Source organism: Pseudophryne corroboree, chromosome 1 (genome assembly GCF_028390025.1).
Source record: "Pseudophryne corroboree isolate aPseCor3 chromosome 1, aPseCor3.hap2, whole genome shotgun sequence".
In the NCBI taxonomy this organism is placed as follows: domain Eukaryota; kingdom Metazoa; phylum Chordata; class Amphibia; order Anura; family Myobatrachidae; genus Pseudophryne; species Pseudophryne corroboree.
In genome coordinates this window covers 369,760,920-369,778,817 of record NC_086444.1, presented here as the reverse complement: position 1 = coordinate 369,778,817, position 17,898 = coordinate 369,760,920, and the positions used below count along the sequence as shown (strand labels likewise).

Genomic DNA, 17,898 nt, shown 5'->3' with positions numbered 1-17,898 from the left:
TCAAATGGTCCCTACTCTTTAACATTATTGCTTCAAATTATCACTCTTTAACAACTTTATAATGAGGCCCTGCTCCATATAACCAACCCTGTGACATATCTTACAGTAGATATAAACTGTGTAATGTGCACTTCCACGCATTCTTACTTGCAGAACTTGGGGGTAGATTTATTAAAGTGTGGAGAGAGATAAAGTACTAACAAATCATCATCTACTGTCATTTTTTTCAAATACAGCCTGTAAAGTGACAGGAGCTGACTGCTTGGTACTAGTGACGTGTGGTGAGGTAAATGGCTGGGGAGGCACTGGCTAGTATCAGAGCCAGATTTACACACACAGACATCCCTGAACTCAGGGTTCATGTGGACATTATACACAGGTGCAGCAGTATATACTGCTGGAAATTTGGTGAGTTTTGATCAGAGATGTGCAATCAAGCGTGACAGAGCGTCACCTGTCATATTCCAGTGGTATCCAGTCTTTAGGTGGACCTCACTTAGAATGACAGTCATTAGGTCGAAAACTATTGGTCAACATGTATTAGGTCAACATTGTCTTTAGGTCGACATGTTCAGTAAGTCGACTTGGCAAGGTCGACATGGTTTTTTTTAAAAAAAATCTCATTTTGTAAACTTTTTCTTACTTTACTATCCACGTAGACTGCGATTGGGAATAGTAACCTTGCCCGAAGCATGGCGCGCGAAGCAAGCCATGTGAGGGGACGTGCTGACTAATTGGGGTTTCCGGTCACTTTACAAAGAAAATGACACCAATTTTTTAAAAACGCTTGTCGACCTTTTTCCATGTCGATATTTTCCGTGACCTCATGACCGCGTCGACCTATTCCACTTGTCGACCTAGTCACTGTCAACCAATACTGGTCGACCTAATGACTGTCGACCTAGTTAGGGTCGACCCAATGATCCACACTCTACTCCAGTATACATATTGATTGTAAAAAAAGATTACAGTAATATAAAGAAGATATTTATAATATCTTCTTTGTACTTTTCATATCATTTTTATAGTCAAAACTCTGGAATATACTGGAGTATAAAAGGCGAGGCTTTGTCTCATCTGAGTGCACGTCTCTGTTTGGTACTTTTATCTCTCTCCACTTTCTCTCTTTTCAAGCTTTGATAAATCTCCCCCTTGGTTTTGATTGATTAAATTGTCAGCAGCAAAACGATAGAAATAAATAATAGAAATATATTTCTTAGTCAAGCTGTAACACAGATAAATGGACAGAACTGAAGGTTATATGATATGCGTGTGAAGCATACATGGCAGCACAGCCGGACTGGCCATCTGGCAAATGACAGAAGGGCCGATGGCTAGATGGGCTGGTTCGGCAGACTGGATGTCTGGTGAAGCAGCTCTGCCTCCTGGCACTCTGCTCGGCTGGCATGCTTAGGTATGGTATGTCGCGAGGTCACACCCGAGAGTCATGGCAAGCCCCTCCTTGGAGCGTGTGCATGGGAAGAAACCTGGGTCCTGTTTTAAGACCCAGTCCGGTACGGATGCTGGGCTGCAAGCTTAAATGTTTTGATCAGAACATGAACACAGGCTCGATTCAATTCAGGGCAGATTGAATAGCGCTGGAAATTTGCTCCCTGTGCTATTCAAATCAGCGTGCTGTCATGTCGGAGGAGGACGATTCTCGCGGACTAAACAGGGTGTTTTGTTGCAAGAACTGGCATTCTCTGACATAAGTTCCCGACGCAATGCTGTTAACACCGCACTAAGGGCAGAAATCAGCATCACGTAAGCACTTTTGTCGGATTTCTGCTCGCACACCTCTGGGTGTGCGAGAAGAAACCCTCCATTCGGGTGTCACGTCTCACTGAATAGAATAGCACCAGAAGCTAATTCCTGGCGCTATTCAATCCGCGCTGAATTGAATCGAGCCCATAATGCTTTCATTTGCTAGACACACACAGATTTTCATTGCTGATGACAGGCACCAACAACAATTGTCTTTCCGTATTATATGGTATGTACGCCACTTGCTACACTATTTTAATTATCTAATTTGTCAGTTGTTGGACAAATCTACTATGCTCATTGAACATGCTACTAGGATTTTAGCACAAAAGCTTGTTGTCTACTGCATGTGGAATGAGACAGAACTGAAGTCAATGATGCAAGAGGTGACTTATGCTTCTGCAGGTCACTAGTGACTTGCCCAAATGTTTTTAAAAAGTGATAAAGTACCAACAAATCAGCTCCTACGTCCTAGAGGATGCTGGGGTCCACTTCAGTAACATGGGGTATAGACGGTTCTGCAGGAGCCATGGGCACTTTAAGACTTTTTCAGAGTGTGAACTGGCTCCTCCCTCTATGCCACTCCTCCAGACCTCAGTTTAGAAAATGTGCCCAGGCAGACTGGTCGCACTCAAGTGGAGCTTTACAGAGTTCTACTAAAAGACTTTGTTTAGGTTTTTTATTTTACAGGGAGACTGCTGGCAACAGCCTCCCTGCTTCGTGGGACTTAGGGGGAAGAAGTAGGAACCAACTTCCTAAATAGTTCCATGGCTCTGCTTCTGCTGACAGGACACCATTAGCTCCTGAAGGGTACTGAACACTAGCTGCGGCTATGCACTCACTCCCACAGCACGCCGTCACCCTACTAACAGAGCCAGAAGTCAGAAGACTGGTGAGTAGTTTTACCGGAGATCTGCAGAGAGGGACCTCCGGTCATCGTGACGGCTTAAGGTACCGCGCAGCGAGTGGGAACGCTGCGCGAGCATGCTCTCCATGTACACAGAGCCCAGCAGGGCACAGGGCGTGCGGGGGGGGCGCCCTGGGCAGCATGAACCCTACTCTCACTGGCAAAAGGTAGCATACTCTGTTTTACACTGTCCTACACCCCCGCCAGTATAAAGATCGTTTGTTATGCTTGAGGGGAAATGCGCCATTGCAGGGGGCGGAGCTTCTTCCTCAGGCAGCCAGCACACTTCTCAGCACCATTTCCGCCTAGCAGTAGCAGGGGAAGACACACGCTGATCCTCCTCTCCACATCTGACCAAGTATCAGAGTGCAAAAAAGGGGGGTGGGGTGTATTATTTCGGTGCTAAATCCTATTATTGGCATTATATAAGCGCTTGAAAGGTCTCTGTGTATAAAATACGATACACAGGGATTTGTTATTTTGGCGCTGAGTTGTGGACTGGCAATTCCTTTCTGTGTCCCTCTGACAGATTTTACTGTGGGTCTGTCTCCAGTAGCCCCGGAGTGTCTGTGGTGTGATTTTGCACGTGTGTGACATGTCTGAGGCAGGGAGCTCTTCCCCTGAGGAAGCCATTTTAGGGACACAAGGATGTAATGTGGTGGCACTGCCGTCGCACCACGAGCCTGAATGGGTGAAAGAATTACGTGATAGTGTGAATCACGTAAGAGATTGGATAAATCTGAGTCTCATGCAGAAAACTGGAGAAAATCCGTGGAAGACGTGATTTTTAATAGTTCTGCCTTTTTATCCACAGGGGACCCCACTGGTTCACAAAAAAGGTCATTTGCACAAGTAGTACAAACTGATACCGACACGATATTCCTGTGTCGACACCAGTGATTCCAGGGGAATTGATCCAAAATTGGCAAAATACATTCAATACATGATTGTTGCTATAAGGGAGGTGTTAGAGGTTACGGAGCCCCCTCCATTACCAAAGGAGAAGGCTTACTTTAATAAAAGAAATTCCAGATTCCCAAAAGAATTCAGGCAGCTTACCCCTTTCCTGCAGAGGACAGGAAAAGGTGGGAGTCACCCCCCATTTTAGACAGTGCTCTGTCATGGTTAAGATTCTTCCTGCGCCTGGGACGGCTTCACTAAAGGAGCCGGCAGACCGCAGGTTAGAGACTACGTTGAAATCTATTTATGTGACCAATGGGACACTACTCAGGCCTACCATTGCCTGTGCGTGGGTGAGTAGTGCTATAGAAAAGTGGTCAGAAAACTTGTCATCAGACATCGACACGATAGATAGAGACGAGATACTCCTAACGTTAGGTCATATCAAGGACGCGGCTGCGTACATGCTGGAAGCCATGAAAGTATTGGTCTCTTGGGAACAAGAGCCGCTACCATGGCGATTTCAGCTGGTAGGGCGTTGTGGATTCGCCACTGGAATGCAGACGCGGATTCCAAAAGGAATATGGAGGCTCTCCCGTACAAGGGCGAGGTTTTGTTTGGAGATGGGCTGGATGCCTTAGTTTCTGCGGCTACCGCAGGTAAGTTGACATTTCTCCCTAATGCTCCAGAACCGGCAAAAAAAGACGCATCATTCTCAGATGCAGTCCTTTCGGCCCAATAAATACAAAAAGGGCAAAGGTTCCCCTTTCTTTGCAGGTAAAGGAAGGGGAAAGGGAAAAAAAGTCCATGGCGTCTCCAGGATCACAGGAGCAGAAGTCAACCTTTACTTCTGCAAAATCTTCAGCATAATGCTGGGGCTCCCTCGCGGGAGTCCGCTCAGGTGGGGGCACGTCTGAAACTCTCCAGTCAGATTTGGGTGCAATCTGGCCTGGACCCATGAATCATACAAATAGTGTCCCAGGGGTACAGGTTGGAGTTTCAAGACATTCCCCCATGCCGATTTTTCAAATCGGCCATACCAGCTTCTGTTCCAGACAGGGAAGTGGTATCAGCAGCAATACAAAAATTATGTCAGGATCAAGTGATTGTCCTGGTTCCCTTGTCACAACAAGGAGAAGGGTTTTGTTCGAGCCTTTTCGTAGTACCGAAGCCGGACGGCTCGGTCAGACCGATTCTAAACCTGAAAACACTGAATCTATACCTACAAAGGTTCAAATTCAAGATGGAATCTCTAAGGGCAGTGATTTCCAGTCTGGAGGAGAAGGACTTCATGGTGTCAGTGGACATAAAAGATGCCTACTTACATGTTCCTATCTATCCTCCGCATCAAGCTTATCTGAGATTCGCAGTGCAGGATTGTCATTACCAATTTCAAACTTTACCGTTCGGGCTGTCCACGGCACCGAGGGTATTTACCAATGTGATGGCGGAGATGATGGTCCTCCTTCGAAAGCAAGGAGTCAACATAATTCCTTACCTGGACGATCTCCTAATAAAGGCAAGGTCCAAGGAAAAGTTGGTGCAGAGCATTGCACTCTCCCTGACAGTACTTCAACAGCACGGTTGGATCATAAATTTTCCAAAGTCACAGTTGGAACCGACGACAAGATTATCGTTTCTGGGGATGATACTGGACACAGAAGTACAGAGGGTATTTCTTCCAGTAGAAAAGGCTCTGGAAAGCCAAAGAATGGTCAAACAAATTCTAAAACCAACAAGGGTGTCGATTCATCAATGCATACGTTTGTTGGGAAAGATGGCAGCGGCCTACGAGGCCCTACAGTTCAGCCGATTCCATGCCAGAGTATTCCAGTTTGACCTATTGGACAAGTGGTCCGGATCCCATCTACACATGCATCAGAGAATAATCCTGTCATCCAAAGCAAGAATTTTGCTCCTGTGGTGGCTTCACAGTTCTCACCTCCTGGAAGGGCGCAGGTTCGGGATTCAGGATTGGGTCCTAGTAACCACGGATGCAAGTCTCCGAGGCTGGGGAGCAGTCACAAAAGGGGAAAGCTTCCAAGGAAGATGGTCAAGTCAAGAAACCTGTCTTCACATAAATGTTCTTGAGTTGAGAGCCATTTCCAGCGGCCTTCTACAAGCGGTGCATCTTCTTCAAGATCAACCCATACAGGTCCAGTCAGACAATGTAACAGCAGTGGCGTACATAACCCGTCAGGGCGGAACGAAAAACAGTGGCAATGGCAGAGGTGACAAAAATATTCCTCTGGGCAGAAAGACATGCAAGAGCTCTGTCGGCAATTTTCATTCCGGGAGTGGACAACTGGGAAGCGGACTTCCTCAGCAGACACGATCTCCACCCAGGAGAATGGGACCTCCATCAAGAAGTCTTCGCAGAGGTGACGGGTCATTGGGGAGTTCCTCAAGTAGACATGATGGCATCTTGTCTCAACAAGAAGCTTCAGAGATATTGTTCCAGGTCGAGAGACCCACAAGCAATTTCAGTGGATGCACTAGTGACCCAGTGGGTGTTTCGGTCGGTGTATGTGTTCCCTCCACTTCCACTAATACCAAAGAGTCTCAAGATCATAAGAAGAACGGGGGTTCGAGCGATCCTCATTGTCCCAGACTGGCCAAGGAGGGCTTGGTATCCAGATCTTCAGGAGTTACTCATAGAAGATCCTCGACCTCTTCCTCTTTGCGAGGACCTGCTGCGGCAGGGGCCGTGCGTGTATCAAGACTTACCGTGGCTACGTTTGACGGCATGGCTGTTGAACGCCGGATCCTAGCCCGAAAGGGTATTCCCAAAGAAGTCATTCCCTCGCTTATTCAGGCCAAGAAAGGAGTAACGTCTAGACATTACCACCGTATTTGGAGAAAATATGTGTCTTGGTGTGAAACCAAGAAGGCTCCAATGGAAGAATTTCAGTTAGGACGTTTTCTCCATTTTCTTCAGGCGGGTGTGGATGCAGGCTTAAGATTGGGTTCAATCAAGGTCCGTTTTCTTTCAGAAACAATTGGCCTCCCTTCCGGAAGTTCAGACGTTCGGGAAGGGGGTTCTGCACATCCAGCCTCCTTTTGTGCCTCCTACGGCACCGTGGGATCTTAACGTGGTGTTGCAGTTCCTTCAATCAGATTGGTTTGAACCTCTCCAGGAGGTGGAGTTAAAGTTTCTCACTTGGAAAGTGGTCATGCTGTTGGCCTTGGCATCCGCAAGGAGGGTATCTGAGTTAGGGGCTTTATCTCACAAGAGCCCTTATTTGATCTTCCATGAAGATAGGGCTGAACTACGAACTCGTCAGCAATTTCTTCCAAAGGTGGTTTCTTCCTTCCATAAGGAAAACAGAGGCACTGTTTGTCCTGTATGATCCCAACAAGATTGAGTGCCCTGCTTCTAAGCAGACGATTGTGCGCTGGATCAGAGGTACGATTCAGCACGCTCATTCCACGGCAGGATTGCCGATACCGAATTCGGTGAATGCCCATTCTACAAGGAAGGTGGGCGGCTGCCCGGGGGGTCTCGGCATTACAGCTTTGATAAGCAGCTACTTGGTCGGGGACAAACACGTTTGCTAAGTTTTACAAGTTTGACACCTTGTCCGCTGATGTCCTAAAGTTTGGTCAATCGGTTCCGCAGGGTCATCCGCACTCTCCCTCCCGTACTGGAGCTTTGGTATAACCCCATGGTACTGAAGTGGACCCCAGCATCCTCTAGGACGTATGAGAAAACAGGACTTTAATACCTACCGGTAAATCCTTTTCTCCTAGTCCGTAGAGGATGCTGGGCACCCAGCCCAGTGCGTTCTTTACCTGCAGTTGTTATATAGTTGTCAGTTTTACACAAGTGTTGTGTTAAAAGTGTTTTTAGCACGTTGCTGCAATGGTCATGCTTGTAGGCGTGTGTTATATTAATTGCCATGTTGTGCGGCATGGTTGAAGTGTGAGCTGGTATGAATCTCACCATTAACTTAAAAGTAAATCCTTTTCTCGAAATGTCCGTCTCCCTGGGCACAGTTCCTATACTGAGGTCTGGAGGAGGGGCATAGAGGGAGGAGCCAGTTCACACTCTGAAAAAGTCTTAAAGTGCTCATGGCTCCTGCGGAACCATCTATACCCCATGGTACTGAAGTGGACCCCAGCATCCTCTACGGACTAGGAGAAAAGGATTTACCGGTAGGTATTAAAATCCTGTTTTTTCAAACACAGCCTGTAACATGGCAGTTAGAAAGCTGATTGGCTGGTACATTGGGCCTGCCAAATAACAGTGGTGGTCAGTCCGCATTGTTCGCTCGTTGATGATTTTTCGCTATGCTGTGATTTATTGCTAAATGCGCATGCGCATGGTACGCAGGGCGCATGCGCTTAGTTACTTAACTAAAAACTTAGCAGTTTTGCTGTTGTTCGTGCGGCGCTTTTCAGTCGCACTGCTGATCGGTGAGTGATTGACAGGAAAGGGGCGTTTCTGGGTGGTAACTGAGCGTTTTCCGGGAGTGTGCTAAAAAACGCAGGTGTCAGGTAAAAACGCGGGAGTGTCTGGAGAAACGGGGGAGTGGCTGGCCGAACGCAGGGCGTGTTTGTGACGTCAAACCAGGAACTAAACGGACCGAGCTGATCGCAATCTAGGAGTAGGTCTGGAGCTACTCAGAAACTGCAAGAAAATATTTAGTAGCAATTCTGCTAGTCTTTTGTTCGCTATTCTGCTAAGCTAAGATACACTCCCAGAGGGCGGCTGCCTAACGTTTGCAATGCTGCTAAAAGCAGCTAGCGAGCGAACAACTCGGAATGAGGGCCAGTGTCTCCATATTTTGGTAATCTCTCAGACTTAGGGGTCTATTCATGAAGCAGTGAAAAGAGTGGAGAAGTGAGCCAATAGAGAAGTTGTCCATGGAAACCAATCAGCTGCTACGTATAATTTTATAGAATACATTTGACAAATGTTATTTAAAAGCTGATTGGTTGCCATGGGCAACTTCTCCACTGGCTCACTTCTCAACTCTTTTCACTGTTTCATGAATAGACCCCATATTGCCAGATGTACTAAGCCTTGAAAAGTGATAACATGGAGAGTGATAAAGTACCAGCCAATCAGCTTCTAACTGCCATGTTACAGGCTGCGTTTGAAAAATGACAGGAGCTGGTTGGTTGGTACTTTATCACTCTCCACTTTATCAAGATTTAGTACATATGGCCCTTAGTCACTTGCAACTTACCTTGGAGACCAATGTCTTCCAGCTGTTCTCCCATGGATGGACCTTGCCATTTCTCTAGAAAACAGGAAGAATTCCCATGTTGTTGCTCCTCTCTGACCTAATGTTCATAGTATCATACGTTTTATAACCTATTAATATCAATGTGCTCCCAGACTTTACTTTGGCCCTGTGTTAATTTTCTATATTTTCAGTTTACCTCATACAGGAACACTATTTACTAAGTAGCCAATATTTTCATAACTGTTTTAGTTTCATTCTTTTTTTTTTTTTTTTCAGATATAACAGCCTGGTGACCAGTCGAAGAGCCAATATAATCATTGGGGTCTGCTGGCTGCTGTCCTTTGTTATCGGCCTTACACCCATGTTAGGTTGGCACAGAAAGGATCTCGCACTGGAAAACTCATCACGCTGTAGTCCTCCAATGTTAGAGTGCCTGTTTGAAAATGTTGTGACGATGGATTACATGGTATATTATAATTTTTTTGCCTGTGTCTTGGTGCCTCTTCTGCTTATGCTTGGCATTTATTTAAGAATTTTCATGGCAGCAAGGCGCCAGCTGAAGCAGACAGAGTTAAAAGTGACATGTGGAGAGCGCTCACGGTCAACACTGCAGCGAGAAGTCCATGCAGCCAAGTCTTTGGCCATTATTGTGGGTCTGTTTGCCATCTGCTGGTTGCCTTTGCACATCATCAACTGCTTCACTCTCTTTTGTCAGGCCTGTTCGCGGCCTCCACTTTTAGTTATGTACTTTGCTATCCTATTTTCTCATGCTAACTCAGTGGTGAATCCACTTATCTATGCCTACCGCATACGGGAGTTCCGCCATACCTTCCGTAAGATATTGCGCCAACATGTTTTTGGTCGAGCACAATCTTCTCGGACACACACAGCCAGTAGCAAGTCATTAGCATATGGAGCCGATGAGGTGACCATAACCAACAGAACTAGTTACAATGGCTGCACTGATATCAATGGGGGAACATGTAAGTTGAAAGAATCTTGGCATCATAATGGCTATCCTTCTGCACCGAAGGCTGAACAAACAGCAACTGAAGAATCTGAGAGCCAACAGAAGGAGAAACTGATAAAATCCTGAAGTTCTCTCTGAACACCTCAAGCAGCGGATATAATCTGAGCAGAGGGTGAAGGGCTGCTCAATGTGTGTGCCCTGTAGTATGTGAATATTTGTTGTTTAGAAGTGTTTTGAGACATTTTATTTATTAAACAGACTAGGTAATTTTTTATGGTTTTTACCCATATGCGTCTCCATGTCCTCCTATTGTGCCCTGTACAAGCTGCTATTGATTCTCATAAAACGATCACTTACCTGAGCCTATTTTATGGACATTTCTGCCTTTCCGTAAATTCTACTTTTCTACACACTTGTTATGAAAATAGGATGGAGCGTCTACAGATAGAAGTTTCCATATACTGTATATCAATGTCTTTTAGTACAGTGACTGGCCCACTACTGTAATGTAGAGCATACGGCCATATTTTTTTTTTCTGTTATGCAAATGTTTTAATTCTGAGCATATACAGTTAAGGTTGGAGACAGATCATGATCAGCTCCAAGTCGGTACAGGTAGGAAGGTAGACAATCCAGAAGTAGTGCACATCTTACCATGTAGGTACACTGGGCAGCTGCCCAGGGACTAGTGGTAGATCCATAGGTGGGGCTGCAGCCCAGTCCAAAATTCAAATAGGTGAGCCACATCAACTGCCAGTGAGTCCCGGACAGTGGTGTTTGGTGTGGCTCCCCTATTTGAATTTTAAACTGCACCACAGCCCCACCTCTGGAGCCGCCACTACCAGGGACCCACGTTTCTAGGGGTCTTTAAGCAGAGTCGGGCTGGGTCGGGGTTCAGATGCCCCTGGAGCATCTTGGAAGGCAGGTAGAGAATGCTGATTGTGAATGACACACAATCAGAGCGACCAGGCAGCATTCTCTACCTGCCTCCCAGCCTGCAGCCAGACAGTGAATGGTTGTCAGTGTGCTGATTGATGGATGGCTGGAGCTATCCACCAATCAAAGTGCTGACAGCCATTCAATGTATGTAAGCATGTGGAGAAACAGCACGGTACCACAGGAGGGGTAATTTATGATTTATTTTTTCATTTTTTTCTCCTGAATGCGTATGTAGGGTCCCCAGTACATTGCTGTGCCCATTGCTAAGCTTTTATGATGGCCCTGATGTATATACTGTAGGTCGCTATAGTTAGTATTTCCTAAAACATCAGTTGACTCTCTCATGCAAAGCTCTTTACAAGTATGATAGGTTTTTGTGCCTTATTTCACATAGAAATGAAAAACCTTACTGTGCTGTTTCTTTCCGTTTATTAACGGCCACTTTCCCAGCATCTATATAGCAGAAAGGAGAATAAACTGGAGTATCTTACACATTCATAATGGCAGAATTAACCATGGGTATGCATGAGCAGAAAGGCCTTTCACCCTTACAGAATATGTATGGATCTACTTTATTGTCTCCACTCTGTGTATATCACCTACTCCACAAAGTACTTTTATATTGGTAATGAAATATATGGTCAGTTGAAAGAGGATCTCTCTGCACCACCTAAACTGGGAATGTGGAATAGTGTCCCCTTTGTGTAGTGCTTCAGTCTGCTTGGGTTTATCAGCTCAGTGGTCACTTATGTCAGCACCTCTCCCAACAGTCCAGAAGACACATGTGCAACAGCTGCAGAATTATGTTTCTCTAAATAGATTTGTTCCCATATCTCCCCTGGGAGACCTCCACTGTCAGGAGACTCACCATAATGTCCAGCTGTGATGCCATTAGACCACTTCAGCGTCCAACTGTTGCACGGCAAATAATTCCAACTAACGGATGAATAGGAAGTCTTAACTCACATGCTGGAGGACAGGTCTGTATTCAACAGGGGCTGAGAGGGTCCTTCCTGTTTTTCACAGTCGCACAATTTGTCTGTAATAAAAGTACAGAGAATTAATCATTTGGGTGAGATTCTGACTTTCTGTTCTCATTATGCAGTCTATTCAAGGTTATGGTTCTTAATTCATCTGGAAATGAAACTTATGATGAGCTGTTATTACTAATATGCACGTATGTATGAAGGAAAGCAAAATGTAACCAAATGGACACAAGTGGATACATATTAGTCTTGAATTTTATGTAGGTCTGAGTTTCAAATGAAAGTGTTTTTAAACTGATTTACAGCAGCTGCTAATTGAAGGTGTAATTCTGTCTTTTGTTTGAATTATGAAATTTAGGTGCAGATGTACTAAGCCGTGGAAAGTGATAAAGTGGAGAGGAGAGAGATAAAGTACCAGCCAATCAGCTGCTATGTTACAGTCTATGGGCCAAATGTAATAGAGTGAGAGTTTCAGAAAGTGAGAGATTTGGTAAGGTTTTTCCATTTTTTGTTTTTTTTTACGTTGCAATCATTTACACAGCAAAACCAGGTTGATCTTGCTGTGTAAATGATTGCCACTTTTAAAAAAAAAAAAAACTGCAAAACCTTATCAAATCTCTCACTTTTTGTAACTCTCACTCTGTTACATTTGACCCCAATTGTGATATTTATCAAAGGTTGGAGAGAGATAAAGTGGTTAGCAATAAAGTTCCAAAGTGATTTTTCAAACAGACTGTATCATGGCAGTTAGGAGCTGTTAGGTTGGTACTCTATCTCTCCCTATACTTTATCTGTCTCCAATCTTAGACATACACCCCCACTATGTTTGAAAAATGACAGGAGCTGGTTGGTTGGTACTTTATCTCTCCAAGGTTTGGTACATTTGCCCCATAATAACATAAGACAGAAACTATTTTAAGAATATGAGAAAGTTCCAGGAATCAACTCAAGCAAAAGACAGAACAGAGAGCTTGTATGAGGTCTCCAGATAATGCATTACAGCTCCACCATTGCTAGACACAATACTGACATATCCCACCTGTCACATGATGCATCCAGCCTTTCTGCCCATATTACAGCACATTATCGGTGAGAGCTTCCTACAGAGGCATCAACTCGGACATACAACAAGCAGGGGGTGGTGTAATATGGGTTATGGTGTATTTACACATCAATACATGATGTAGATCTAACTATGTCACAAGTGGTGACCTGTATGGACGAGGTTTCCAATTCATTAGAGTAAGTATGTCACCTACACACAGTACCGGCAGGCCTTATGTTATTATTATCCTTTATTAATTAAAGTATCAACACACTACTCTATGCCTTATGGGGGTCATTCTGAGTTGATCGTAGCTAAATTTAGCACAGCTACGATCATGTTCCCAGACATGCGGGGAGACGCCCAGCACAGGGCTAGCCCGACCCGCATGTCTGTCCGTCCACCCCCCCCCCCCCCCCCCCGCACAAGTACAAAAGCATCGCTCAGCGGCGATGCTTTTGTACTTGTTGAGCCACTCCCGGCCAGCGCAGCTCCTGTGGCGCTGGTGCATGCGCAACTCTGACCCGATCGCTGCGAATGACTGCAGAGAGCAATCGGGTCGGAATGACCCCCTATATTCAGAGGAATCATTATACAAATTAGGTACAATATCATGAAAAAGAAGGTAACCCTTCCTGAATGAGCTTACAATCTACGAGCTGTGAGTAACACCTGATACATAGGGCAGGGGAATAACAACTGTAGCTGTTAGGTATGTGCGTGGCTACTTTAACGGTGATTTGCTGTATAACCATCTGTGTGTGTTTTCATCACCTTGTTATCTGTCATCTCAGAGTATCTGTGTGACCGTTGTTTTTCTTTGGCACAATGCTTGCTGCTGGACACAGAATAGAGCACCTTCTCAGAAGTTGTAATGGCAGCAGCTGTCACCAAGGATGGTGTGGAGAACAAAATCAATTGAAAGCCATTAACCAGCTATGTCATTTATACTTCACCTTGGTCTAGTTACTAATTACTAGGGCAGTGGTTCACAATCTGTGTGCCTAGGGTGCCTCGAGGATGATTGTCCAGGACCAAAACACATAATTTGTGGTCAGAGTGATAGGCAAAACCAGTGCTGGTGGTTATCAATCATAAAACGTGTGGACAATTAGAACCACAACTATGTCCATCACATAATTGAACCTAAGGAGGATATATAAGCACAATTTACTTAATTTAATATATTTTGTTTTATTTATCAATAAGATACTTTTGGACTAGGTAGTGCCTTGAACAAATGCTGATACTCTAAGGCGCTGTGATTCAAGAAAGTTTGGGAACCACTGTACTTGGGCGTGCTGCATTCTCATAGCCATAAGAGTCACATCTGTGGATGCTGGTACCCCCCCAATATTTGCACTGATACCATACATGTTTTTGCATAGCATTATTCAGTTATATGGGGACTAGGTAAACCCACCACCATTTTAAAATTGGCTTCTATACTTGTAACTCATACTTACTCCTGGAATGTCTGGGAGACTCCTGAATTTTGTGTGGCTCTCCCAGAGAGTAGGCCAGTCCCCCACGTGCCACTCACTGCCACCCACTTCATCAGTGACGTGTACAGTCTGAGCGGTTTGATGATCTAATTCACCTTTAATTGCATCATCGTGGCCCCACCCCCTTTATACAATGCTGGTAATTGTAGTTCTGTATAGTGGAGGTCCATGTTGACTCAATGCGATGCCACGCCCAATGCACCTCACAAATGGATTCTCCTAGCGCAGGCAGCCTAAATGTCGTCAAATATGTTGTAATTATTAATTCAGATTACAAAATGGCTGCTTCCGCCATCTTGATTCAACAGTTACACCTCTGGCTTGATATAATCCAAAACCCACTTATGTGAGTCATACAGAATTAAGTGATTGTGGCACATTTTAGAATGTTTAGGGATTACATATTATAATGTCCGTGTGCCCATATACAGGAGTTAATAAAAATGCACAAGGAGGTTGCGGACTACTTTTATATCTTCTTTATTTGTCATGTAGCACAGGACCCGCTGGTGTCAGTGAGCAAAGTCTATATAAGGGAAGCTAAACGTGACTAGAAAGTCCTCTGTCACTTGAATATCTGATAGAAGCCATCTGTGAGAGGAAAATCATGCATCCCAAGACTTGTGAGAACTTTATAACAATTTTGTGGTTGTGGGGCAGAGGCTGAGAGCTGTAGAATAGAAGACACAGCTGGCGGCATGTACTGTATGTCTCCTGGAGATGGCTCACTGTTACTGCAGCAGTTTGGATCCATGGGATTGTGCACAGGTTTAGACATGTAGAAATTGAACATACTGTATATTTCCCCAGTAATACTCACGCTTATCTCATATATTTTGACTTCTAACAAGATTGTGAAACTAGTAAATAAATATACATTGTTTTATGTGACAAGTATCTCTTTTATACAAATCAACTTGTATTGTTAGTTTTTAAAAGCAGATTTGCATATTAACTAATCATGATGTTGTTGGCTGGAACTGTAGGCAGATTTCTGTGTGAACAAACCTGTTACTGGGCATGGCCGACTGCAAAATTATTGTATTCCTCCTCTGTTAAAGGATTAGTAGCAACAGATAATAATATTTTGCCTGAACTCATTAACTGAAAAATAAGACGTCCTCTGTTAAATTATTATTTGTCTGGACTCGATCTTTGCCACAATTAATAATATAAAAAATAATCCTCCTTTCCCTCTACGTGTAATTTTCACCTAATGTATGGCTAGTGAATGCTACAAAGCAAATAGACAGACCGCTTTCATTTATTGGGGGTCATTCCGAGTTGTTCGCTAGCTGCTTTTGGTCGCAGCGCTGCGATTAGGTAAAAAAGCGGCATTTCTGCGGATGCGTATGGGGCGCAGCGCGCACGCGCGACGTACTTTCACACAAAACTATGCAGTTTCACACAAGGTCTAGCGACACTTTTCAATCGCACTGCTGGCCGCAGAGTGATTGACAGGAAGTGGGTGTTTCTGGGAGGAAACTGACCGTTTTCGGGGAGTGTGTGTAAAAACGCAGGTGTGCCCGATAAAAACGCAGGAGTGGCTGGGGAAACGGGGGAGTGGCTGGCCGAACGCAGGGCGTGTTTGTGACGTCAGAACAGGAACTAGTAAGTCTCGAGCTACTCAGAAACTGCACAATCTTTTTTTTGTAGCCGCGCTGCGATCCTTTTGTTCGCACTTCTGCTAAGCTAAGACACACTCCCAGAGGGTGGCGGATTAGCGTTTGCACTGCTGCTAAAAGCAGCTAGCGAGTGATCAACTCGGAATGAGGGCCATTGCTGTTGAGAAGACAGTTTCGTGATGTAACATTGGCGTTAGACTCTGAATTATTTTTAAGTTCAAAATGCCACTCACAGATCCAGCCATTTTTTTTTTTTCATTTTCTCCCCAAATAGTGATACAGAATGTATTACGGAGAGAAACACATCTGCGAATGCCTGGCACTCTGTGTTTGCTTGCTCTGGAAATATACCTGCTATTCAGCAACAGGACTTTAGCCTCTCCTATTTCAGTCTTTATACAGTTACCTTCTCTGACTTGGTGCAGGCAGGATTCAAACAGTAACTAGTTCAGCCTGGCTACAGGCAGTGTGATGATGAACGAAGGGACATGCCATGTTGAAGGGTAAATGAGTTGACTGTAATATGCTAAATGTGCTTTCACAAACTAAAATATTACTGGTGAATGTGTCCAAATATTGGAAATTGTGGTCTCAGAATTTTTTTGTGCTGCGTTTCTTTGCCATATTACAAATGTACTAGCATGTATGGGGTTATAAAACAGTGGCAGTATACACATGTTCATAAAGAAGAGAAGAATGAGCTAGGGATGTGGATTATTAGATCTACACTAAACAGGTCTACAGTCAACAGGTTGACCACTACAGGTCGACATGCATTAGGTCAACATGGACTAGTTAGACAAAAGAAAATGTTGAAAGGGTCATAAGGTCAACATGGTCAAAAGGTCGACATGGAAATGGTCGACACAACAACAAGTAGACACAATTTTTACATTTTTTTGGGGTGTTTTGTCACTTTTCTGCCACAAACAAGCCCCATTTGTGCACCACGTTACCTTGCATGGCTCGCTTCGCTCGCCATATTTCAGGCAAGGTGCATACTTCAGGGGGTATATTTACTAAGGGTCAATTTTGTTTGGTTTTGTTTGATGTTAGATCGATGTTAAATCGATGTTGGCCTTCCAGGGTTAAAACACACATTTACTAACATTTAAAAATTAATATAAAAAATCATCTGCTAGTAAATGTGTTTTTTAACCATGGAAACCCAACATCGATTAAAATTAATTTAAAATTGTTCTAACATCGAACAAAAAACCAAACAAAATCACATAATCGACAATTAGTAAATATATACCCCCAGGTTACTATTCCCAATCGTAGTACACATGGATGGTATGAAAGTATGAAAAAATAGAAAAAACAAAACAAAAACTTGTGTTGACCATTGTCATGTTGACCTTTTGACCTTGTTGACCCTTTGAACTGTCTACCTTTTACATGTCGATATTTTGACCCTGTCAACCTAATACATGTCGACCATTAGTTGTTGACCTATTAACTGTAGACCTTTTTAATGTAGATTTATAGACCGGATACCGAACCTAGCATAGCAGTTGTGCATGACATGTCAATGTAGGCTTGTATGTAGGACGGTTCTCTATATTTATTTTTGATCCTTGTTACATTGCCTGCTTGTCATTTGCTCACAGACGCAAGCGGGCATATTTATCAATTATCAAGTTTAGGGGTGGGATGTACTAAAGGTGACAGTGTGGGAAAAACACAGAATCTCCCCTTTTCTGAGTTTTGGCTAAATTCCTATAATTAGCAAGTTCCTTAATGCGATACCGTCCGGCTCTTAGACACGGTGGGTACCCAATAGAAGCCAATGGGCTTCTTTTTGTGTTCTTACTGAGATGGATCCAATCGAATACCTCCCAGTACCTTCTGTGGCAGCATGCATCACTGTGCGCATGCGCAGAGGTCCTAAACCCGGAAATCCTTCTATCACAAAGGACAGTTCTTATCGGGAGAGCTGACCTTTGTGCATTTCTAGGTGCATATGTTATTAACGCCACTATGTGCTCTTAAGTGGCGGGATGTATCGCATAGCGAATGTGATGCTTAGTACATTCTGCCCTAGACCTGATAATTGTAATTT

The 17,898-nt window shown here is 44.2% G+C and overlaps 1 protein-coding gene across 5 annotated transcripts in view; it reads left to right on the top strand.

Annotated features, from left to right (window-relative positions):
- ADORA2A (adenosine A2a receptor) overlaps window positions 1-10,094 on the top strand; it is a 43,451-nt gene extending 33,357 nt beyond the window's left edge. For 4 of the 5 annotated variants that reach the window (XM_063913043.1, XM_063913045.1, XM_063913041.1 and 1 more), the window contains exon 3: window positions 9,040-10,094. In XM_063913043.1, coding sequence (XP_063769113.1) covers window positions 9,040-9,859 — 820 coding nt within the window. In that variant the 3' untranslated portion in view covers window positions 9,860-10,094. The remainder of the gene's footprint in view (window positions 1-9,039) is intronic. The other variant, XR_010169270.1, reaches the window with a different exon arrangement.
- The last annotated feature ends 7,804 nt before the right edge of the window (window positions 10,095-17,898 follow it).